This window comes from Doryrhamphus excisus, chromosome 1 (genome assembly GCF_030265055.1).
Source record: "Doryrhamphus excisus isolate RoL2022-K1 chromosome 1, RoL_Dexc_1.0, whole genome shotgun sequence".
Lineage (NCBI taxonomy): Eukaryota > Metazoa > Chordata > Actinopteri > Syngnathiformes > Syngnathidae > Doryrhamphus > Doryrhamphus excisus.
Genome location: NC_080466.1, coordinates 13,911,502 through 13,932,107, shown reverse-complemented (window position 1 = coordinate 13,932,107; position 20,606 = coordinate 13,911,502). Strand labels below are relative to the sequence as shown.

The window sequence follows — 20,606 nt, the reverse complement described above, 5'->3', positions numbered from 1 at the left end:
ATTTTTCAACTTCCTTCTAATGCACTTTTCTGGTCAAAAGAACAGGGGAAACCTCACACACTCAACAGGGGCCCCAGAAGCATCCAAAAATGGCATAAAATGCCAGACTTTGAGGGTGGTGATTTTTGACAAAAAACGTAAGGGGTTAGTATGTCGTTTTTTCCAGATTTTTTCAACTTGCTTCTAATGCACTTTTCTGTGCATTATGGTATGTATGTATGCAAGTATGTATGTATGTATGTATGAAAGTATGTATGTTATGTATGTATGTATGTTATTGTATGTATGTATGTATATTATGTTATGTATGTATTGTTGGCGATTAATGCAACACGAACCACCTCTGCAGTTGTAGGAAAAGGGTCCTCTTGTTTATTTAATCCAGCACTTATATAGACCTCATGAACAATAACAATGACGTGGATTTCCAGAATTCAGTCCTTATCTGGTCCTGCCTCCTGACTGGATCGAAGAATTTTGGCAGAACATCTTGGACTCCAAACATGTTGTGTAGCAATCAGGTCAGGTTGGCCTCCCCAAGTCATGTAGGCTTCTTAAGTTCAACTAGATTTACCAAAATGAAAAGTCACATGCAATGTGCAAGAAAGTAGTTATTTTACAATATATTTACTATAGTATGTATGTATGGATGTATGTATGTTATGGTATGTATGTAATATATGTATGTATATATGCATGTTATGGTATATATGGTTTGTATATAGAAGTGCGTATGTTATGTATGCCATGGTATGTATGTTACTGTATTATGTATGTATGTACATATGTATGTGTGTTATGGTATGTATGGTAATGTATGCTGTGTATGTATGTTATGTATGCATGCATGTATGTTATGGTATGTATGTATGTTATGGTATGTATACATGCAAGTGTGTATGTTATGGTATGTATGTTATGTATGTGTTATGGTCTGTATGTATGCATGTTATGGTATGTATGTCATGGTATGTATGTGTTTTATGGTATGTAGCATGTAGTTGGGATAGGCTCCAGCATACCCACCACCCATGGACAAAAAAGTGTATCAACCTTTTGTTGAAGTCCAAACATTTTAATGAAAAGGTTTTAAGATTGCAACAAGATGGATGTGAAAGTGAAGCCTGGAGAATAAAAGCCAATAAAGAGCAAAGGTTGTAGAAAAACGTCAACAATTAGTTTCAAGTCACAGCTGGCATCCAAAAAGGGATCAAGTGATCAGTGACAGGGTGAGAAGAACAGGAATAAAAGCAGCTAGCAGTTAACTTATGAGTGTTTTAGGACGACAGTGTTAGCTTTAGAAATAAAGTTCCAGATGAGGAGAAGATCCGATGTTTCCTTTTACTCTTCCTGGGCATCAGCGGTTCCTGCAAAGGACAAGTATCAGTAGTGGTATTACTAGGAGTAGTAGTAGTAGTAGTCTTAGACCAACCTGGTTCCTTCAGAGCCTCGTCGTTTCCCACCAGCCCCGGCAAAGATTGCGTGTTGTCGCCCAGGAGCTCCACTCGCAAGTCGTTGGTCTGCTGCTCCTCCACGATCCTCTTCTGCAGCTCCTCCTGACCACAAATCAATCATCAGGTCGGCTGTGAAGGTCAGATAGGAGCTGGCGGGATTGGACGTTACCTCACACATGACGCTGAGCTGCAGAGGAAGGTCGTCCACTTGGACAAAGTCGTCTTCGTCCGACGTCCTCTGGCTGCTGCTGCCTGAGCCCGCCTCCTGCAACGTCATGGACGCCATCATGGAAACTGACAGCGACCACCATCTTCATTACGCAGGAACGCGTTCATGAAGTGGCTTACGTCCACGTTGATCATGACGGGTGAGTCGGTGTCGGGGCTGCTGGTGTTGGCCGAGTCCTTCGGGAAGCTCTTAACTTCTGGGCTCCTGCTGGTCTCTGGTGGAGCGGCGGCGACCGTGGGCTGGTCTTCCTCCTCTTTGCTGCGACTCTCCACCAGCGTGGGTTCGTCCTCAGTCAGATGGCTGATGGCCTCCTCAGTGGTCCCTGCGGTGTGAGGGGGGGAGGGGGGTGAGTCAATGACGGTAAGGAATAAAAGTCTGTGGCGAGAAGTTCTCACCGTTTGCTGAGCTCTGGTCGCTTTCCATCTCAGACGTGACGTCCACACAGGGAACGCTCCGTCTGTCCAAAGCGACCTCACGGTCCTCCACCTGGCTTTCTGCCGTGGCCTGCATGGACGTCTGGACGTCCACGGGCCCCGCTTGGAACTCCTCCGGCTCCTCCTCCTCCTCCTCGTCCTCGCCGCTGCCGTAGTTGGTCAGGGCCTGCGTCTCAGCTTTGGAAAGACCTCCAGGAAGGAAACCAGTGACGGTCAGATGGACCACCAGCTTTGGAATATTCCACTGATTTTGGACTGGGTCCTACTGATGGACAGCGGCATCCCACGACTTTCAGCCTCTTCCTCATCTTCGTCATCACCGTCCCGGCATGTCAGGTGACTGGCCAAGAACATATCCTGCTGAGAAGAATCCTGCTCTCCGTGGTCTTTATCCTGCCAGTCAGGGAGAGGTGAGGAAGATGCACGGACCTTGTCTTCATCGGCAGATGACGCGTTGAGCTGGACCGCCATGTTCTCCTAACGGAGCAGAAAGAGCATCACGTTCCTACATGGACACGCTCGCTCATCCTGGTTTTAGAAGCGTCCAGAAGCTTTTGACTGACCTCTAAAGGAGGCGCCTCCGCCTTCCGCTTCCTTTTCTGCTTGGCTTCCGAAGAGACGGCGATGCTGTTGTCCAAGAACTGCATGAGCCTGAAGAAGGCCAGCTCGTTGAAGAGGACGTCCGAGATCTCCACCACAAGGTCCTCACCGCAGTTCTTCAGGGTGTGGCCCATGAACATGTCTAGGGAATCCTGCAGGGCGGCCCAGAGACAGGTCGGCTACGGGAGCGAGCCCCCCGGAGGGGGGGGGGACGTGCGGGCGTGCGGTCCTACCTGCAGGATGCCCCCCAGCTGTCGGTGGAAGAAGCGAACAAACTCCTTGCTGTCGTCGTCCTGCTGGGTGAGCGCCAGAACCTTGCGGCGTAAAGACGTCAGCAGCTGCGAGGAACACACCTTGTCCATGTTGTCCTGCGTCAGGATGCACGTTAACGATCTCAGGACTACTTCCTGCATCCTTCAGAGAGGCCAGCCTCTGGCGTGCAAGGCAACGCCTTCTAATGTGGCTACATGCTAGCATTACTGTCATTAACCCTTAGATGCAGTGGGTCAAAAATGACCCGGTCAGGTTGTTTTCTTGAAATATCTTCCTAATGAAAATTTTTCATCATTTCATATTCCAGGTGTTTTTTTAATATCATGCCATTCACATTTTTAACTTACCTTTTATACATTTTAAGAAATTGTAGTTTTTGTGTTACTACCCCAACCTTCCATAAGTGGGTCAAAATGACCTCCATGTATTTTCTATGGAATCCAATTCCAAGGAACCTTTGATTCTTATCAACTTTGGCTGTCAGGAATAAATTAACTGTAGACCACACAGACTATATCAGAAGATGATTTTACACATTAAGTGCTAATACAAAAACAAGTATTATCTTCATATAATATTGTGTATGTGTCTTTCATGACTGACTATATGTATTGTTGGCCATTACTCATCCATGCCTTGGCTGCTAGATACACAGCTGAAATGGTCCTACAGATGCTGGATGAAATCATTCTTGTGTGGTACTAAATATATACTAAATATCATACAAGTGATTATTCCTAACCAAAATGGCAAACTTGACATAAAAAGGCATTGATTCTAGTATGGGTGATTTTTGACCCACTTATGGAAGAGTGTAGGGTCCAGTCACTCGTGCATCTAAGGGTTAAGCGGTCTACTGGACGACTTAAAGGAATGGCGGGTAAACACCATTGGTGGTTGGTCTAGCCTGCATGTTGTGCCCAACCTACCTCGAGGAAGGGAATGACCTCCGCCATGATGGCCTTGATTTGTTGACTGAGCTGCTGGGTGTCGATCTGAGGGAAGTGCAGGTCACCTGATGCTCCTGCGGGGTTACACGCGCACACATGAGCATGGTGACAAATACAAATGCTGGAGTGGCGAGTCGTGCGTACCGTCCATCGCCACCTCAGCCGCCTCGACATTTGAGAGGTCAGAGTCGCCGGCGGTGCTCACGTCCCCTTTCAGCTTGTGCTCGTATTTGCGCATCCTGGCAAAGGCTTTGTCCAAGTGGATGACCGTGTTGGCTGGGGAGATATAAATGTAGTTTTATTCACTCGTGTAGAGTCCCTTCCTACATTACAGTTCCAACATTGCTCGCTGGTTGAATACGGCCCATTAGTAGTAAAACACAAAAGTTGTACTTATCATTGCTAATTAGTTTCAAGCATAACATGTCCCCCATTGTGATTGTAGTATTCTACATAGGCCACTAGGTGTCAGCAGCTGTTGTGTGAGACTTGCACTAGGCTCCTTCACTCAAACCTACTGAGGTGGTCCTTGGCAAAGGGGTCCAGATGGCCGGAAGACACGGTGCTGTCATTACCCCCAGACTCCGCGCCGTCCGTCTTTTTCCTGTTCTTATCCACCGCTTCCTAAAAAACACACATTTAGGGAGTCTGAGCGGGAGGTGGAGGGGGCAGTTATTCCACGCTCCTGAAAGTGAAGTGAAGTCTAATTAGGCGCAAACGAAGGCTCCGCCAGAGGAAGACGCCGAGGCCACACTTCAAACGTGAGCTCAGACGTTTCATCCGTCAATTCCTCAGCAAAAGAATTGTTCAGACTCCAATGGCCTGGCTTCCAATTAGCTCAAGATGGAACAAGGGCACTGCGGCCCGGACACACACGGACAACGGAGGGTCACGGCTTACAAGATGAAACCAGCCAAGATGGGGCAGGGAGAAACCAAAGGGAGGGTGGAGAGACGACACCAGACAGGGAAGGATGAAAGCAGAGCGAGTTTAGGAAGAAACTCATCAAAGATGAATTAAGATGGGGAAGATGGAATGGTTGACTGGAGGCCAAGATGGGCATTTCCTGCAAAGAATTTGGGGGGGGGCATGCTGGGAGTGTGCTCTTACTACATCGCTGGTGGTGGGGCTTTCGCTGGGCGTGAGCTCAGACTGAGAGCCCCCAGCCCAAGACGCTGCACCCAGGGGTGGCATCTCCTGGGAGGCACTCTTCTCAGCCAGATGCCTGCTCACCAGGTCCTGCAGGAACAGGGACGAGTTTCAGTGGCGTCCTGCCGCACACGCATCCTTAAATGTTCCTAATCTAACGTCTCAAAAAACAATGCCGTAGGCAACCCCCGACCTACCTCTCATCTCATCAGCACTATTAACTCATCCGATCTCCATTTTTCATAGGTGGGGTCCACCCTGGACTGGTGGCCAGCCAATCCCAGGGCACATATAGACAAACAACCATTCCCACCCACATTCATACCTACGGACAATTTGGAGTGGCCAATCAAGCTAACATGTTTTGGGAATGGGGGAGGAAAGCGGAGTACCCAGAGAAAACATGCAAACGCCACACAGAAAAACTGCACCAAACATGAACTCTTCTATTGTGCAGTTGTGTCATCACCTCTTTTTGCCCCTCACACACAAAACCATGTTTTAGATTGGCCATATTGGTGGAATTACCGGCACTTGCACCTCAGTGGGTTACTTAGCTTCAGCAACACAGGGTGCTGTGATGGAACAATAGAGTAGAAGGCAAGAGACAAGCCTGTACACCAACCTGCAGGGAATATAGCGCCCTCTGCCTCAGGTAGTCTGTATTGAGCAGCTGCAGCTCGTGGAAGAGCTCGATGAGAAAGTGAGGCCGGGACTCGTTCTGGGATATCAGGGTCGCCACCTCGGAGTAAATGGTCTCCCTCAGCGCCTCAAAGAGGGAGAAGTCGCTGCTTGCATCTGAGAGTTTGGAGATGGAACAACAGATATGCTGGTACCGCGTCCGTGTTGCAGCCATGGTGTTGACAATGAAGCAGGTAAGATGTGGGATGTGTGGGATGTTCTTGGGCAGGTGAGAACCAAAAAAAAAATAAAAACATGATGCAGGGAGGTGCATGGTGAGTTTACCTGCTGCTTCTGTGCATGCAATTCTGTTAGAGAGGAAGGGTGTTCTCCAAGCATAAGCTGTCAGTAGGATAAATGAAGAAAAGTAAATGGCAAATGTGCAAACTAAATGTTAGGATTGTGATGAAGCACGAACTCAGTTTGAAAGTAAAAAGGGGTGATAGACAGCAAGGCTAGCTTTTTGTCTTACCAGAAGAGAGGTCATTGGGTTTGTGCCCAAGCTTAGCCTTGCTGTCCAGCTTCTCCTGTGTCAGTTTGTCCAACAAATGCTGATCTTTGTGGCGGGACGAGACAGCCCTCTCCTGGTCAAAGTCGGCGATGCTGCTGAAGCTGTCGCTCTGCTGACCTGATTAAAAAAGGTGTTACAATTAGGGTTTTATGCTGCAAATACCAATCTGTTACGGTACATTAACAAACAGCAAAACAAATTCCAATACAGCACCAGAAAGAGATTGCATCATGTTTTTCCTGTTCTGTGGCACACACACACAAGCTTCTTGACGCCATGTTGTTGCACATGTGGCATCATTACATCACATTATGTTTTACACTTCTCAGCCACCGTAGATTATCCATGAGTGAAATCGGCCAAAACTAATCCCATGGATTGATTAGAATTGTTTCTATTTATTTATTATGAGTGCTATTCTTGGCTGCACCCCGCTATTGGCTATATGAGAAGACAAAAGGAAGCATAAAATAGTTTGTTTGCAAACAACAAAATGGCTGATGGCAGAATACCTTCGTTGTTTTTGCAGAGTCCTTTGCCCCTCTTGCGGCGACTCTTGGAAAGAGTCGTCCTGCTTCGTGAGGCCAAGTTGGCCTGGGCGGAGGCCTTGCGTCCGGTTTTGAAGGTCTTTGTGACAGTGGTGGGATCCGATCGATCAGGCAAGCTGCTGATGCTTCCCTCCGAGGCCAGGCCGCACGCCACTGGAGACTGGCTGCAGTGGCGGGGCGGCGTGGGGGGTCCACAGGGGGGTGTTTGAGGTGTATGACGCAGGACGGTGTGGTCAGGCCACGCTGCAGGCCTGAAGGCATCATGTATGTACATTACATGCAGTATATTTATGTACTTCTAAAAAGCACATAATGAGCTCCAAGTACCAAAGGGCATACCGTCCGTCTGTGGCCATATTTAGAGGCGAGCGCTGCAGTGGAGGAGGGAAACTCATGTACTCTGTTTTCACGGAGGTGTTGGGGTCTAAATGTTGCTTGTGCTGGTCCGGGCTAGCATGACTTGCTGCGCTCTGAGGGAACTCGCCCATGGGGAAGAGAGGAAAGGGGTGAAATCCTGCAGGGTGACAGAGGCAAGGATATTTGCTGGGAGGTTGACTTTGATGACTTCAGTCAAGTTGTACGTTACCTTCACTGACCAACGCTCCCCTAAATCTATCTATACATCAAGGATGCTGTTCCTCACAATCACTTTTTTTTAGTGTCTCTTTAACATAACAGCGTGACAGCCTGGGATGGCGTTGAGGACTGTCGTGAATGTTACGTAGCTTAGCATGGCTGAAGACAAGGATGGACGGACTGTAAATAGCATTAGCAGCGCTGGCTTGGTAGGACAGAGAACCTGCTGAACGGCTCTATAATCCAGTCATGTGATGATTTATGGCTGATTTTTATCCATCCAGAAGGCTGCTAGTGATGCAGCCGCATGTGTCTCTTGCCAAACCAGATATCCGGTCCAATCGGTTTATCCTTCTCAACATCAAGTCCTGCTGGTTACATTGCATTAGTACACTACATACGTTTGCACCTCCTCTCATTTTAGCTCTGGTTTTATTGTTCATTTGTATTTTTTTTTAGAACATGTCGCAGGCCAATCTGCGGCTGCCAGTTTGACCCTGAACAGACGATAGAGATTCTATAGTTCCTCCTCCTAGCTCATGGATTAGTGAGGTGGTGGTAATGCATAATGAAGGGAGCGAAACATGACCCCCTTTGTCCTCTAACCTGGGGCTGCAGGGGATGAACGTTGTTGTGGCTCCTGCTGCTGCTGCTGCTGTTGTTGTTGTTGTTGTTGTTGTTGTAGGAGCTCATTCAGCACCTGTTTCAGTCTAAAAGAACGCATATCTAAAAAAATCATGCAGTGGGCTGTTATTGCAAATGTTTTTATATATATATACCTTTGTACGTTGTTCTGCTGCCAAGCCAGCTGCGTGTAACACTGGTTAAGCTGGTGCATGACCAGGTGGACCTGCGGTGACGACATGTTGCTAGATACCATGCTGTACGGGCCCCTCATCAGGCTTTGCAGCATGTAAGACAGCATCTAGGAAAAGAAGGCAAAAGGACCCATGTTCGGTTTCTCATCCCGCTTTGGTCTGAAAATCCGAAAATCCACCTGCTGGTCCTGCATCAGCGTTTGACACATGTTGGTGCTGAAGTCCAGTTGTCGCTGCAGCTGGCTGATCTGCTCCTGCCAGTGGGTGGAGCCCTCGGCGACCGAGAGATCAGAGGCCCAGCAGAGATTCTCCTGACGCCTTGTACCTGCAGGCTGGCTTGCAGACTGGTTGGAACTTCTGTGTGGCGGCTGCTGCTGCTGATTGGTCTTTGCCTTGACACGAGGGGAAGGATGCGGGCCAGTTGCTTTGCAGGAAAAGGCTGGCGGAGGCTTCGGGTTGCTGACAACACAGAGATTAAAAGTCAATAATAAGGAAGAAGCAAACAACGGCGCCAATAACTGACCATTCATGATTCTTCCTCTTGGTGTAGGTGGTCTGAAGCCTGCCCGCGGAGAACGTGTCGCTGTCATCCAAAGAGCTGCGTTCTGAGCTGTCATCTTCCTCCACTGTGTGCTCAGAGTGATAGTCCTCATCATCCTCATCCACATCCATGTTGCAGGGAGTGGAACCCCAGGTGGCCATTGTCCTGATGACACAGACAACTAGTTCATCAGACACTTTTAGCAGCTGGATAGAAGGACTACTAGCAAAAATAATAATAATAATAAATAATAATAATAATAATTCTAAAACCACAATTGTAAATGAATGCAGTGTTTTACCCAAGTCAATGGTCGTACAGGATGCAGGACTCAGAGATGAGGTGGCACTACTGACTTTGCGGCGCCTCGTCAGAGTACAAACCCTGCTTCTGCTTTTCCCCCACAAATGACTGATTTCCCCTTGGCTGTCAACGAAGGACTATTGACTTTTCGGTGCATGCTGTCTTGTAAGACGCCCCTATCAAACTTTAACAGTCCGTCAGGTGGTGGCCAATTGTGGAAATGTTATTTATAAAGGGGCGCTTCGGAGTACATTTTGGGGGTTCCTGTATGGGACTGCAGAACTTGCAGGCGGGCGTGATGCTGAGTTTTCAAGCATGTTTAAAAGGCTCATGGTGACCAGGGCTGGACGATTCAATGTAAAACAACCAAACTCAAATTAGATTTCCCCCCCCCCACAAAAGATCTTCACTCTAGCTGTGTTTGTTTTCAGTGGAACTGACCTGGAGATCTTTTGCGGGGAAAAAATCTAATTTGAGTTTGGTTATTGGCTGTTCTAATAAATAATAATAACCATATTGTTTATCTGTGTATATTCATTCCCCTTGTGTGATTATTTACTTTATTAATTATTTACAGAGTAAATAAACCTGCAAACAGCATCATTCGTACCTTTCATCCCGACTGCCAACGGGCTGGGAGGAACTGGCTTTTTCCCCGGTCCTGCATTGGGAGTCAGCGAGGCCGCCGCGCCTCTGATTTTCAGCCATCAGGGTCTCCAGGTGCTTCCGCCGCTGCCGCAGCTCTTCCCGTAGCATCTGGTGGTGACGCATCTCCAACCAGAGCTGCTGGCAAACCCAGGTGCGGTTTTGGATTGTGAAAAACAGCCAATACATTTTCATGAGACGAGGTGTGAGTGTCTCTCTCACCTCGTTGTTGGTGACGCCGGTTGCGGCGGCTTCCGGGGCGGTGGGCTTGAGCACGGCCGGACTGGTTTTGGGCACAGATGAGGAGGAAGACTGCACGACGCCCGGCGTGGAAGCTGCAGCCGGGATCTTCCACGGCAAACTTTGCTCGCTCACTTGGCTGGACAGTGAGGACTAAAACAGGCAACATTTGGAACCGCCTCAGCAGAAACTCCAAGGACATTGTATCATGTATTTGTGGACATGTAGGTGGAGCCTGACCGATTCATCGTTCATTCAAGGTGAATAAAGACATAGGAAGCTGTTCATTGACACGGATCTCTTCTATGTAAAAACAGCCACACATCACTTGTTGACGGTGGGACCACCGGGGTAGGCTGGACTGCAAGGTGTGTTTAAAGCTTCCAATAATGACCTCTATATGACCGTATTATTGCATATTGGTTTTTTTTTTCAGCCCCCAATATCATTATCGGCATCTGCCTCCAAAAGTCCCGATCGGTCTGGCTCCAGTTGTAAGCATACCTGCAGGTCAGGGCAGGTCAACTGGAGATCCTGGATCTTGACCTGGATTTCGCGAAGCATCCTACTCTCCTCGTGAACCTGCTTGAGCGCCTGCTTCTGCTGACGAAGCTTCTCTTTGTATATCTTCTCCCTGTCAGTGGCATAAAGACGGCAGTTAGAATATACGTCTCGACAGCTCGCCTGACGGAGCTTTGCTTGAAACGTAAAGTCATACCTAGCCTTGCTGTAAAGAGCGCCATCAGATGCCCTGGGATCCTGTGTGGATGCTGCGGCCGGCGGCCCCCCCGCAAAGACTCTAGTGTTATTCTGCTGCTGGTGCAGAACTTCCTCCTCATTTGCTGTGGTGGCATCTGTGTCATCACTCTGCATACAAGAAGAAAAATGCCAGAGGGTGAAGCCAGTTGGCTTCACTTCTAAAAGTAGCAACTTTATGGCGTTATTGGGTAGTAAAGGGAAACAACCAGTCCGGGGGAAGGGGAACATATTCTAAATGATTTTAAAATTGTGCATATTGCACAAAGAAATGCTGTTCCAAACTCCAGCGGTATGTTCTGCCAAGAAATGAAGGTATGATTCCCACCTGAACCATGGCTACAAGCTCCTGCAGATGGCGTAGCTTCTGCTTGGCCATGTGCTGGTGAACCTCTTGAGAGAAAGCAGCGCCGTTGGTGAGGCTGCTGCTCGAGCGCGACCCCGATGCCTCTTCCTCTGGACGCCCAGCTTGTGCACACCCGTCATTATTGAGACCGTCCTCATCCTTCACCCAGTTGTAGGGGGTGTCCCTGTTGTACTGGCATTCTTTGGCAGAGTGGAAAAGCCCCACCCTGGTTAGAAGGTACATGACTAGAACATGTGTGTGTTGTGGCGATGATGGGACATACCAATGGCTGAGGGGGCATTAAAGCTGCGGAGGTTGGCCGCTGACCGGTTGTTGATCTCGCACTTGGTGTTGAGTCTGCTGCTGGGGGCGTTGGTGGCGCTACCCGAGCCCCCGCGGCGGTTCAAGTCGCTCCAGTTCCCGCCGCGCTGTGGGTTTCTAAGCGAGACGGTTAAGGCTGAAATTACAACCCGCTCTCTGGGTGAAACCCGAGCACAGTTACGCGGCAAAACATCCCAGGTTTCCCGCACCACAGATACACTGATAAATGTTGTCAAGGTCAGGCCGTACCTGATGTTGGTGGGGGGCTGGCGATTCTCTTGTTCAGAGTCAAACATGGCCTCAAGCATGGAGCCGTCCTCAGTCTCCTCCTCCTCCTCATCGTCCTCCTTCACGTTTTCATTGACCGCATCCACCATCATGTCGGAGGTCTGCTGGAAGTACTGCACCAATTCTCGAAGCTCATTTAAACGTTTGTGGACCTCCTTCAGCTTCCTGTTGGTGCACAGAATCCAAGTAATGTATGACATCAAGATAAGTTAGCATAGTAGAATTTCTGTACAAACTTATAGAACCACTTAATGCCGACTGTGTTGAGTGTTAGCATGAAAATATTAGCATTTTAACATTCAACATGCCACATTGGCAAAGTAGCATTTCTGCCATTTTTATGAGTATGAACATTCGTAGAAACTTAGTGATGCCATGCTAGGTGTTACATGCTCATGTTAGCATGTTGGCATACCAGCCTTTTTTGCTGTTTTTTAAGTACAAACTCAGAAACACTTAATCCTATCATGTGAGTGTTAGCATGATGATATTAGCATTTTAACAATCCTTGCTAGCATGCCAAAAGCAGAGTCCCCGGAGAAAACACCCGCATGTACGGAGAGAACATGCAAACTCCACACATCGATGGCTGAGGGTGGAATCGAACTCTGGTCTCCTAGCTGTGAGACCTGTGCGGTAACCACTCGTGTAGCCCAACCGCATTTTAATTATTTTAAAATAATGACTTCTGCTTTGCTTCCATCATGTTCTATTTTGTTGTTAAACATGAAGGTTCGCAAGAAAGCTTTCTTTTCAATAAAGATATTTCAAAACAACACAAGGTTGCCATACTGCCAGAATGTCATACCGGCCCATGCCTACCGTGGACTTACTGAGCATCACTCTCACACTACCATCATGGTTATCAGGGAAAAAAACATTCCGATATGAACAGATATCTGGCTTCTATGCCGATATCGGACATCCCTATTTAATATCACATCCCTCTTCAGCTGGTTAGAGGTCAGCGTGGGGGTTTTGGTGTGTTCACCTGAGTTTGTCCACGGGGTTGGAACTGTCATCGTGTTGTGTGAGCGATGGATGAAAGGAGGCTGCGGCTCCATTTGAGCAAACAGCAGACGGACAATCTGAAGATCCCCCTGTACTCAAACTACGCTGCGCCGGGAAGCCACCACCTGGAAAAGCAAGCGCCTGCCATTTAAGCAGCCTGATGGGTGAAGCGACGTGATCAAAACATCCTTACAGTAGTTGTTGTTGAGCGTCTGGTCTCTGAGCGAGTGCAGCTCGTGCAAGATCTTGTCCATGGTTTCCTTCTTGTCCTGGAGCTCTTGGAGGTGGCTGAGTTTCACGCTGGCAGCCGTCGGCCCCGTGTCCAGGCCAGTGTGAGGACCGGAGGCCGAGTGCAGGACGGGCCTGTGTTGAGGGGGGCCGAAAGCCCGGGGAGTCCTGGACCAGCTCACTTCTCTGGAGAGGGAGAGGCTCTCTGCCTGCCGACGGTTGTCTGGGACTGAATTAGCCTAAGGTACGAAAGAGAAAAGATTGCGTACAAAATGTGTTTTTTTTAAACACATTTCTGGGCTGCACAGCACAGGCCTCACAGCTAGGAGACCCGAGTTCAATGAACGAATGAATGAACACACATTTCCGGCATACCTGGGAGTCCCGCAGTTGGTTGTTGTAACGCTGGATCAAATCATTCAACTCATCATTGAGCTCCGATGTGATGCTCAGGCCCGAGACGCTGCCGGTGGTTTCCGTGACAACTGTGGAGTTGCACACCCAGACGAGGCAGTCAGTGTCGACCAGTAGCCACTTTCAAATGCTGCACACAACATAAAGGGGGAGAAATGTGCACCTGCTGCGTCCTCAATCACGGCCAGTGCGTGCTCCGCGCTGTGCTGCATGGCCAGTAGCGCCTCCTGGCGGCCCTGCAGGGCCCTCAGCTGCTCCTGCTGCTCCAGCATCTTCTTCAGCAGCTCGTGCTGCTTGCGGAAGTTCTCCAGCTCTTCCTTCTGGTCTTGCATAGTTGCTTCAGGCCAGCCGCCCTGCAATATATATTATACATTACAGATAACCAAAAATAATCACTTTGTACTGTATATCCAGGCCTACCACTGCATTCGAAGCGTCTGAAGTTCTCACATCAGCGTTCAGTGAAGTGCTCTCTACCAAAGACCCGGAGCCCACTGCAGAGTCCTGGGTCCTAATGTCATCGTCCTCGTTCTCCCGAGCCTATCACACCAGTAAAGAGGACAACCGATGAGCCGAGACATCCCTGAATGCACCAGGGACTACACTGCCTGTCCCTATTTTATCAGGAGATGAGGCGTGACCGACGGTTAGCGTGTTCAAGACACAATAGACCGTCAGGTATCAATAGCACATGTAGGAGCCATGTTTACAATCTTGTATTACAGTAGATCCCCGCTTTTCACGGGGGTTCTGTTCCCATGGTCTAAATGCATCGTCTGCAGGAAAAACATTTTGGAGAACAAGTAGTTTTGTGACCAAAAATTTGCGGTCTAGTGAATGTGGGTGTGGGGGGGGGGGGGGGGGGGTTCCACTGTACTGATTTAGTGAACACCAACAGACCATGGTAAAGATACAATGACTCACCAGCATCTTCTTAAGGAAGCGCAAGTAGGACTTCTCCTGCTCCTTGAGGTGCTCGATGAGATGAGAAAGGCGCTCCACATTGGCGGGCACATCGTTCTTCTCCACCAGGTCATCGCGCATGGAGCTGGCCTTGCTGATGTACTCGCGAACCTGCACCAGCTTGCTCACCAACTGTGTGGCCAGCCACGAGAAACAGGGGGCGGTGAGGAAGGTCGACAAGCGCAGGACAAATGTAAGCGGCGACGTGTGGAAACGACGGCTGAGACCAGAAGAGGCGAGATGGGCGAGAGCGAGGACAGAAACAGAGACTGAGCACAAATCTCACCCGGCAACCGGGGGAAGCGTATTTATAAAGTGCCCTAAATACAGGCCACATGCAACCTACTTCTGAGTGCCTTCGGGAATGAAGTTATTTTCAGGGTGAACATTTGAAGGTGCAGCCTGTTGAGTTATTTGTTACAATCTGTATCCAGTATTGGGATAAAGATTGGTGATCGGGCCAGAACATTATGGGTGCACCCCTACGGTAGTGGATCCAATGTGGCATGAGAGCGATGGAGGAGGTGAAAAGGCTACACTTTACACAGCAAATTACAGAAAGCATTCAATGCAGTCAGACCACATCTTCAGGTGTTGTCCAAAGTGGAGTGTTATTTTGCCAACAGTGATTAACGTCTGTGTGACAGGAATGTGAGCCGCAGGTAAGAGGTGACAAGATATTACTACTCCGCGCGAGTGATGACAACTAAGCACTGACAACACCTCACACTCAATTGTTAATTCCCGCAAGTAAGTACCCGCATAGCATGCTTGTAAGCGCCATCAACACTGCATCTCACTACAGTGAGATATGAGATGTATAACAACATGGCCCCCTTGGTCAAGACGAGACACGGGATTGGGTCAATTTGACGAGATGAGATTTTACCAATACTTTTAGGAAAAGTAAAATGGAAAAAGTATTTTTAAAATCTACAAAAATCCATTACTACCAATTAAATTTCAACTATGTAACACTCTTCTGCACATTGTGTGCGCATGCCAGCAGCCCCGCCTCCTCCCACCGAGACGATGCTCCATTCCAGAAAGTACATCTTCACAGAATCAGATCAGTATTATCAAGTGAGATATTGAAAATAGTGTGTGAGAGAAATTTACCAGGCCAATTTCAATGCCGGCTTCCCCTCCCTCAAAGTCAGCAAGTGCAACCGGAGCCCTCTCGATGCCACCACACACGAGCCTCGCTGGTATTTCCTTGGCAGGTGTGGCGGTGGGGTTAACCGCATCCCTCGCCGCCGGGCTCGCTTTCTTACTTTCCTTGGAGACGGCCGGAGTGGGCGGGGTGGCCGAGGAGGCGGGTGGGGGCGGCTCCTTGCTCTTGTTAGTGTTGACGTGCAGCGGCAGGAAGTTGTAGGGCTTCTTCCTCTCCCCCGCCAGCTGTCGCTGGTTGTTGGCGGCGGTGACGCGGCCCTGGGAGTCGCTCCCGATGCTCTGAAAGGAAAGAACCCAATATCCACTTAGAATGTGTCATCTGGCTAACGGTGAACCTGTGCTTTCTACCTCATCCAAATCAGAGAAATTGATCCTCTGATGGATCTTGTCGAGTTCCGCCTGGTCTGGCACAGACCACTGGGCGGCATATTTCATTTGCAGGGGTCTGCGGCGCCCGCTCCAAGGGGTGGAGTCGGGCGAGATGTCGTTGGTCAGGCGGCTTTCCACCACAGCAGCCGGCAGCTTCTTTTTGTTCTTCTCAGAGGATCGGTTGGCCTTCTTCTGCTGCTGTGCACCCCAAGCCTGAACAAACAAGTTATGAAATGGAGAGTGTAGGAGCTGGGTGCAACAATAAACGTGCCTCTTGTCTTTTTTCCACTTAGAACTTGCATAACATTAGTGGGAATCGTGACACGCTCTCTTACATTAAAGGGGGTAAAACACAACACAATGTAAACACGCTTATCCAGCCTGAGACACACACAGCTGCACCAGCATGCTCTGCTAAACTAAGCTAACCCCGCTAGCAACATCTGCTTTAACGAATCAAATACTAAAGGAGTCAGACAGTGTCCATTCAAGTTGGCGTCAAAATTCCCCTTTCACAAAGGCACCATTACCCACTTTTGAAGGTAGAATATAGCCAAGGAAGAGGCTGCATGAAAAATGCATTTCCCATGTACAAGTGCATACCCGACTTGGGATGAGTTGACGGCCAGACTTCTATGTATAAGGAGCTAAAGAATAATAAATATGCTGTATGTCTACCTACATTGCTTTTGCCCCTGTGATCAGCGTCTTTTACCATGTTGTTGAGTCTGTCCTCCAGACTGGCGTTGCTTGCAGTCCAGTTGTGCAACTCGTCCGCGCTGTCGTCCAAAGGAGTGCCTCCGGTTGCCATGTTACCCGCGTAGTCTGCTTCAAAAACAAAACAAACATGGCACGACACACACACACAAACATTACTCAACACGTTCGTCTACATTCTTTTTTTTTTTTTTACCAGTGGGGTTCTTCCTGCTGCCTGTTGAAACTTTGACTCCCAAGTACAAAGTTGAGCTACATCGTACTCAGTTCGCAGTCAAAACTCTGCACGGACACTATTCCATTAATTATAGTGAGGCGGCGTCCAAACGCACAACGTTCGTCATGGGTCGTCACAAACCGATACACGAAAACACCTTACATCGTACTGCCTTACCGAACATAAACCATCAGAGTGGCTACGAGCGTTCAACTTCAAAGTTCAAAAGCCCCCCCCCGCCCCCAATTCGGATTAGCTAGCTAGTATTGGAAGGGTTTCCATCCAGCCCCACCGCACCGGTTAGCGTAGCAGCTAACGAGTTGGGATGTCAACAAACTTGCGTGGAATCTTGACTTTCCTCGTTGTGTTTTGTTCGCACCAGCTCACATGGAAGTCTCCACGGCAACCAAGCCAGTCCGGCCATGTCGTTAGCTATCTTCAGTTATCGCGTTAATCAACAGTAAATGGGCACATTTGAGGCGGGAACCGAGCTAACGCTACCTAGCATCGTGTCATTAGCCTACTCGCATCACGTAACAAGTGACTGGAAGCAGCCTCGTACTAAATCTGGCGAAAATAAAACGTACGACCGAACAAAACACGCGAGCTAGCGAGTCACACGCGCGATCAAATATTTGCACCGATTACATCGCGTATAACTCACTTGAAATGAAACTAATAGAATAATCACCGTAGCTTCTGTTGTCCTGTTAAAACCACTCAGGGACGTCTCACTGAATCCATCTGATAAAATAATGTGTTAGTGGCGAAATCCAGCAGGCTTCCCTTCCACCACAATCACTCTTAGTGGGCTCGGGCTGTAACCACCGCCAACCTGCAGGGGGCAGTAAATCAACGGTACAGTCGAGCCCATAAGACAACACTTAATCAAATACGTTATCAATAAGTGTGTGGATGTATTATTATAAAGTATATATATTAATACACACAGAAGTAATATTTACCTATTGGTCGCAAACTTCGTTTCCACACAGTCCTCCTGCCGACCAGCAGGTGGCAATACCTCAAGCTGAGACCACCGGATGTGCTTACAGGAAAAGAAGCAACGCCGCCATTGTGTCGTTTGCACTTCGTTCGGAGCGTGGCAAGGAAACAGTTTGAAATCGGATATAAATGACACAACAACTCATTTATTGTCGCACGGCTTCGCCTTTTTGACGACACGGACTCTTCTTTTTGAGTCCGCATGCCTTGTGAGTAAAGTTTTGATTGGGCTCACCATGTATGCTAGCACTTTAGCAAAGCGGAGCTAGCCTCCCACCCCCACTCCACATACAATAGACTTTAAGCGCTCGTATTTAGTTAACCATCAGAGAATAAACATGGGTTCGTCCAAGAAACACAAGGAAAAGAGCCGCGACAAGGAGGTGGAGGATCGCCGTCGCGAGCACAAGAAACACCGCCGCAAGGAGCGCGACACAGACCGAGATCGGGACAGTAAAGACAGGCGAAAGCGGTCGTCGTCCAGGGACAGAAGTGGCCGTGAAAGCCGCAGCAAAGGCGAGAGGAGTACCGGGGAGCCACGCATGAAGAAAGAGAAAGTGGACCACGGCTATGAGGGGGGAAATACTGAGACGCAAGCTCAGTCTGCAAGCGGAGACGCTTCCCTCAGCATTGAGGAGACCAACAAGCTCCGAGCCAAGCTGGGCCTGAAGCCCCTGGAGATGAATGACGACAAGAAGGAGCTGGGCACCAAGGAGGAGCCACTGGTGGCCGAGACCATCAATCCTTCCCTCATCCAGAAGCAGAAAGACATCAAGGAAAAACTGGCAGCAATGAAGGAGAAGCGCCTCCTTAACCAGAAACTGGGGAAAGTCAAGACCTTGGCTGAGGATGACTGGCTGGACGACACGACTGCCTGGGTGGAGAAAAGCCGAAAGGCGGCAAAAGAGAAAGAGATGGCGGAGAAGAGAGCCAAACTCCTGGAGGAGATGGATCAGGAGTTTGGTGTGAGCAGCTTGGTGGAGGAAGAGTTTGGACAAAGCAGGAACAGCACCTACACGGCCCATGATCTAAAGGGTCTCAAAGTACAGCACAAGGTGGACTCCTTCGGCGAGGGCCAAACCGTCATCCTCACACTGCAGGACAAAGGTGTCCTGGAGGAGGAGGAGGATGTGCTGGAAAACGTGGGGCTGGTGGACAGAGAGAAGGCGGAAAAGAATGTGGAGCTGAAGAAGAAGAAGCCAGACTACAAGCCCTACGAAGAGGAGGAAAGCGTGGAAGACATGGTGACCTTCAAGTCACGCACTGTGCTGTCAAAGTATGATGAGGAGATCGACGGCGAAAAGAAAAAGAGCTTCCGTTTGAACGCAGGGGGCTTTGCCGACGGCACACGCGAGCGGGAGCTGCAGGTGATGAGAGAGGTCCTCAGAAGTCAGGCCCAGTCCTTGGAGATGCCCTCCCTCACAATTGCATCGGAGTATTACAGCCCCCAGGAAATGGTGGGCTTCAAGAAGACCAAACGCCGCGTGAAGAAGATCCGAAAGAAGGATAAGACCAACGTGGCAGACTTTTTGCTCCTCGATGACACCCGCAACACCGACTTTGGCTCCAGGACGCGTGGCCGAGGCCGCAAAGATGAGAACGAATACAATGATGAAACGAAGGACGGCAGGTGGCCGCATGAGGTGGCGCAGATGTCTGATGACGTCAGGACGGCAGAAATGGAGATGAGCGACGACGAGGACTTCACCCCGCCGGAGCCGAGCGTCATGGAGGAGGATGAGGCCGAGCAGGAGCTTCAGAAACAACTGGAAAAGCAGAGGAAACTCAAGCAGAAGCAACTCCTCAAAGACTCAGGGGAGAAGATCGCCGAACAGATCAAGCGGCTCGCTAAGGACGACCCCGACAATGATCCAGAGAGGAGGAGCAACATCGTTTTTAACGCCACCTCAGAGTTTTGCAGAACTCTGGGTGATATTCCCACGTACGGCCTGTCAGGCAACAGAGAGGATCAAGAGGACATTATGGACTTTGAGCAAGAGGAGGAAAAAGAAGGTGCCGGGGACTCCAACTCTGATATGGACGACAACATCGGGTGGAGCACCGTCAACTTGGACGAGGAACAGAAACATCCTGACTTTGCCACAGGTTCTGCCACCATCTTGGACGAAGAGCCCATCGTCAACTCTGGCCTGGCCGCCGCCCTGCACCTGTGCAAGAACAAGGGTCTGCTGGAAACCGAGGTGCAGAAGGTGGCCCGCGTCAAAGCCACCAAGGGCGCCCTGCCAAACGACAACTACTGCATCGAGGACAAGATGGGCTTCGACGACAAGTACAGCCGGCGGGAGGAGTACAGAGGCTTCACGCAGGACTTCAAGGATAAAGATGGCTACAAGCCCGACGTGAAGATCGAGTACGTGGACGAGTCCGGCCGCAAGCTGACGCCCAAAGAAGCCTTCAGGCAGCTCTCGCACAGGTTCCACGGGAAAGGCTCGGGGAAGATGAAAACGGAGAGGAGGATGAAAAAGCTGGAGGAGGAGGCGCTGCTGAAGAAGATGAGCAGCAGCGACACGCCGTTGGGGACGGTGGCTCTGCTTCAGGAGAAGCAGAAGTCTCAGAAAACACCGTACATCGTACTCAGTGGCAGCGGCAAGAGCATGAACGCAAACACCATTACTAAGTAGTAAGAGTCCAGTATTGTTTAAGTTGATTGCTGCAGGTCCTGTGAAATGCTTTGTTGTCATAGAAACAATTCAATAAATCGATACAAACATTTGATTTTCTTCATTTGGATTTACAATCTAGATATGGATTTTGTTCTTACGCGCAGCCATTACTGATAGACGCATTTTACGCTTTGTAAGGCCTTGGATCAAGGTTTGATCAAG

General features: G+C 49.2%; 2 protein-coding genes across 4 annotated transcripts; one reads left to right on the top strand and one right to left on the bottom strand.

The window, feature by feature from the left end:
- Positions 1 to 1,054: 1,054 nt before the first annotated feature.
- Positions 1,055 to 17,826, bottom strand: pcm1 (pericentriolar material 1). Of its 3 annotated transcripts, none has more exons than XM_058086667.1 (39): positions 17,721 to 17,826; positions 17,447 to 17,590; positions 16,537 to 16,646; positions 15,801 to 16,034; positions 15,399 to 15,731; positions 14,241 to 14,411; positions 13,737 to 13,856; positions 13,480 to 13,669; positions 13,278 to 13,387; positions 12,868 to 13,141; positions 12,655 to 12,799; positions 11,625 to 11,828; positions 11,338 to 11,492; positions 11,037 to 11,254; positions 10,671 to 10,819; positions 10,457 to 10,586; positions 9,935 to 10,105; positions 9,678 to 9,853; positions 8,747 to 8,929; positions 8,403 to 8,682; positions 8,185 to 8,330; positions 8,012 to 8,115; positions 7,169 to 7,343; positions 6,794 to 7,080; positions 6,243 to 6,398; positions 6,056 to 6,112; positions 5,715 to 5,887; positions 5,051 to 5,179; positions 4,459 to 4,564; positions 4,085 to 4,216; positions 3,920 to 4,014; positions 2,951 to 3,085; positions 2,681 to 2,869; positions 2,384 to 2,594; positions 2,079 to 2,306; positions 1,803 to 2,005; positions 1,624 to 1,719; positions 1,433 to 1,556; positions 1,055 to 1,367 (listed from the first exon to the last, which is right to left on the bottom strand). In XM_058086667.1, the coding sequence occupies exons 3-39, from the start codon at positions 16,630 to 16,632 to the stop codon at positions 1,342 to 1,344; spliced, it is 6,111 nt and encodes a 2,036-aa protein (XP_057942650.1). In that variant the 5' UTR covers positions 16,633 to 16,646; positions 17,447 to 17,590; positions 17,721 to 17,826; the 3' UTR covers positions 1,055 to 1,341. The 3 variants fall into 3 exon arrangements, with proteins under 3 accessions (XP_057942650.1, XP_057942640.1, XP_057942631.1); XM_058086657.1 differs by having other exon boundaries at positions 9,678 to 9,850; XM_058086648.1 differs by having other exon boundaries at positions 16,504 to 16,649; positions 17,721 to 17,822.
- Positions 17,252 to 20,491, top strand: sart1 (spliceosome associated factor 1, recruiter of U4/U6.U5 tri-snRNP). The gene has a single exon (XM_058086775.1). The coding sequence runs from the start codon at positions 18,099 to 18,101 to the stop codon at positions 20,400 to 20,402; it is 2,304 nt and encodes a 767-aa protein (XP_057942758.1). The 5' UTR covers positions 17,252 to 18,098; the 3' UTR covers positions 20,403 to 20,491.
- Positions 20,492 to 20,606: the final 115 nt, after the last annotated feature.

Coding starts and splice junctions, on each gene's coding strand:
- pcm1 (XM_058086648.1), bottom strand. CDS start 16,632: ATGGCAACCGGAGGCACTCCTTTGGACGACAGCGCGGACGAGTTGCAC. Junction 10,106..10,456: donor TGACCTGCCCTGACCTGCAG/GTATGCTTACAA, acceptor TGCCTGTTTTAG/TCCTCACTGTCCAGCCAAGT. Junction 8,930..9,677: donor GTTGGCAGTCGGGATGAAAG/GTACGAATGATG, acceptor CTGTGTCATCAG/GACAATGGCCACCTGGGGTT.
- sart1 (XM_058086775.1), top strand. CDS start 18,099: ATGGGTTCGTCCAAGAAACACAAGGAAAAGAGCCGCGACAAGGAGGTG.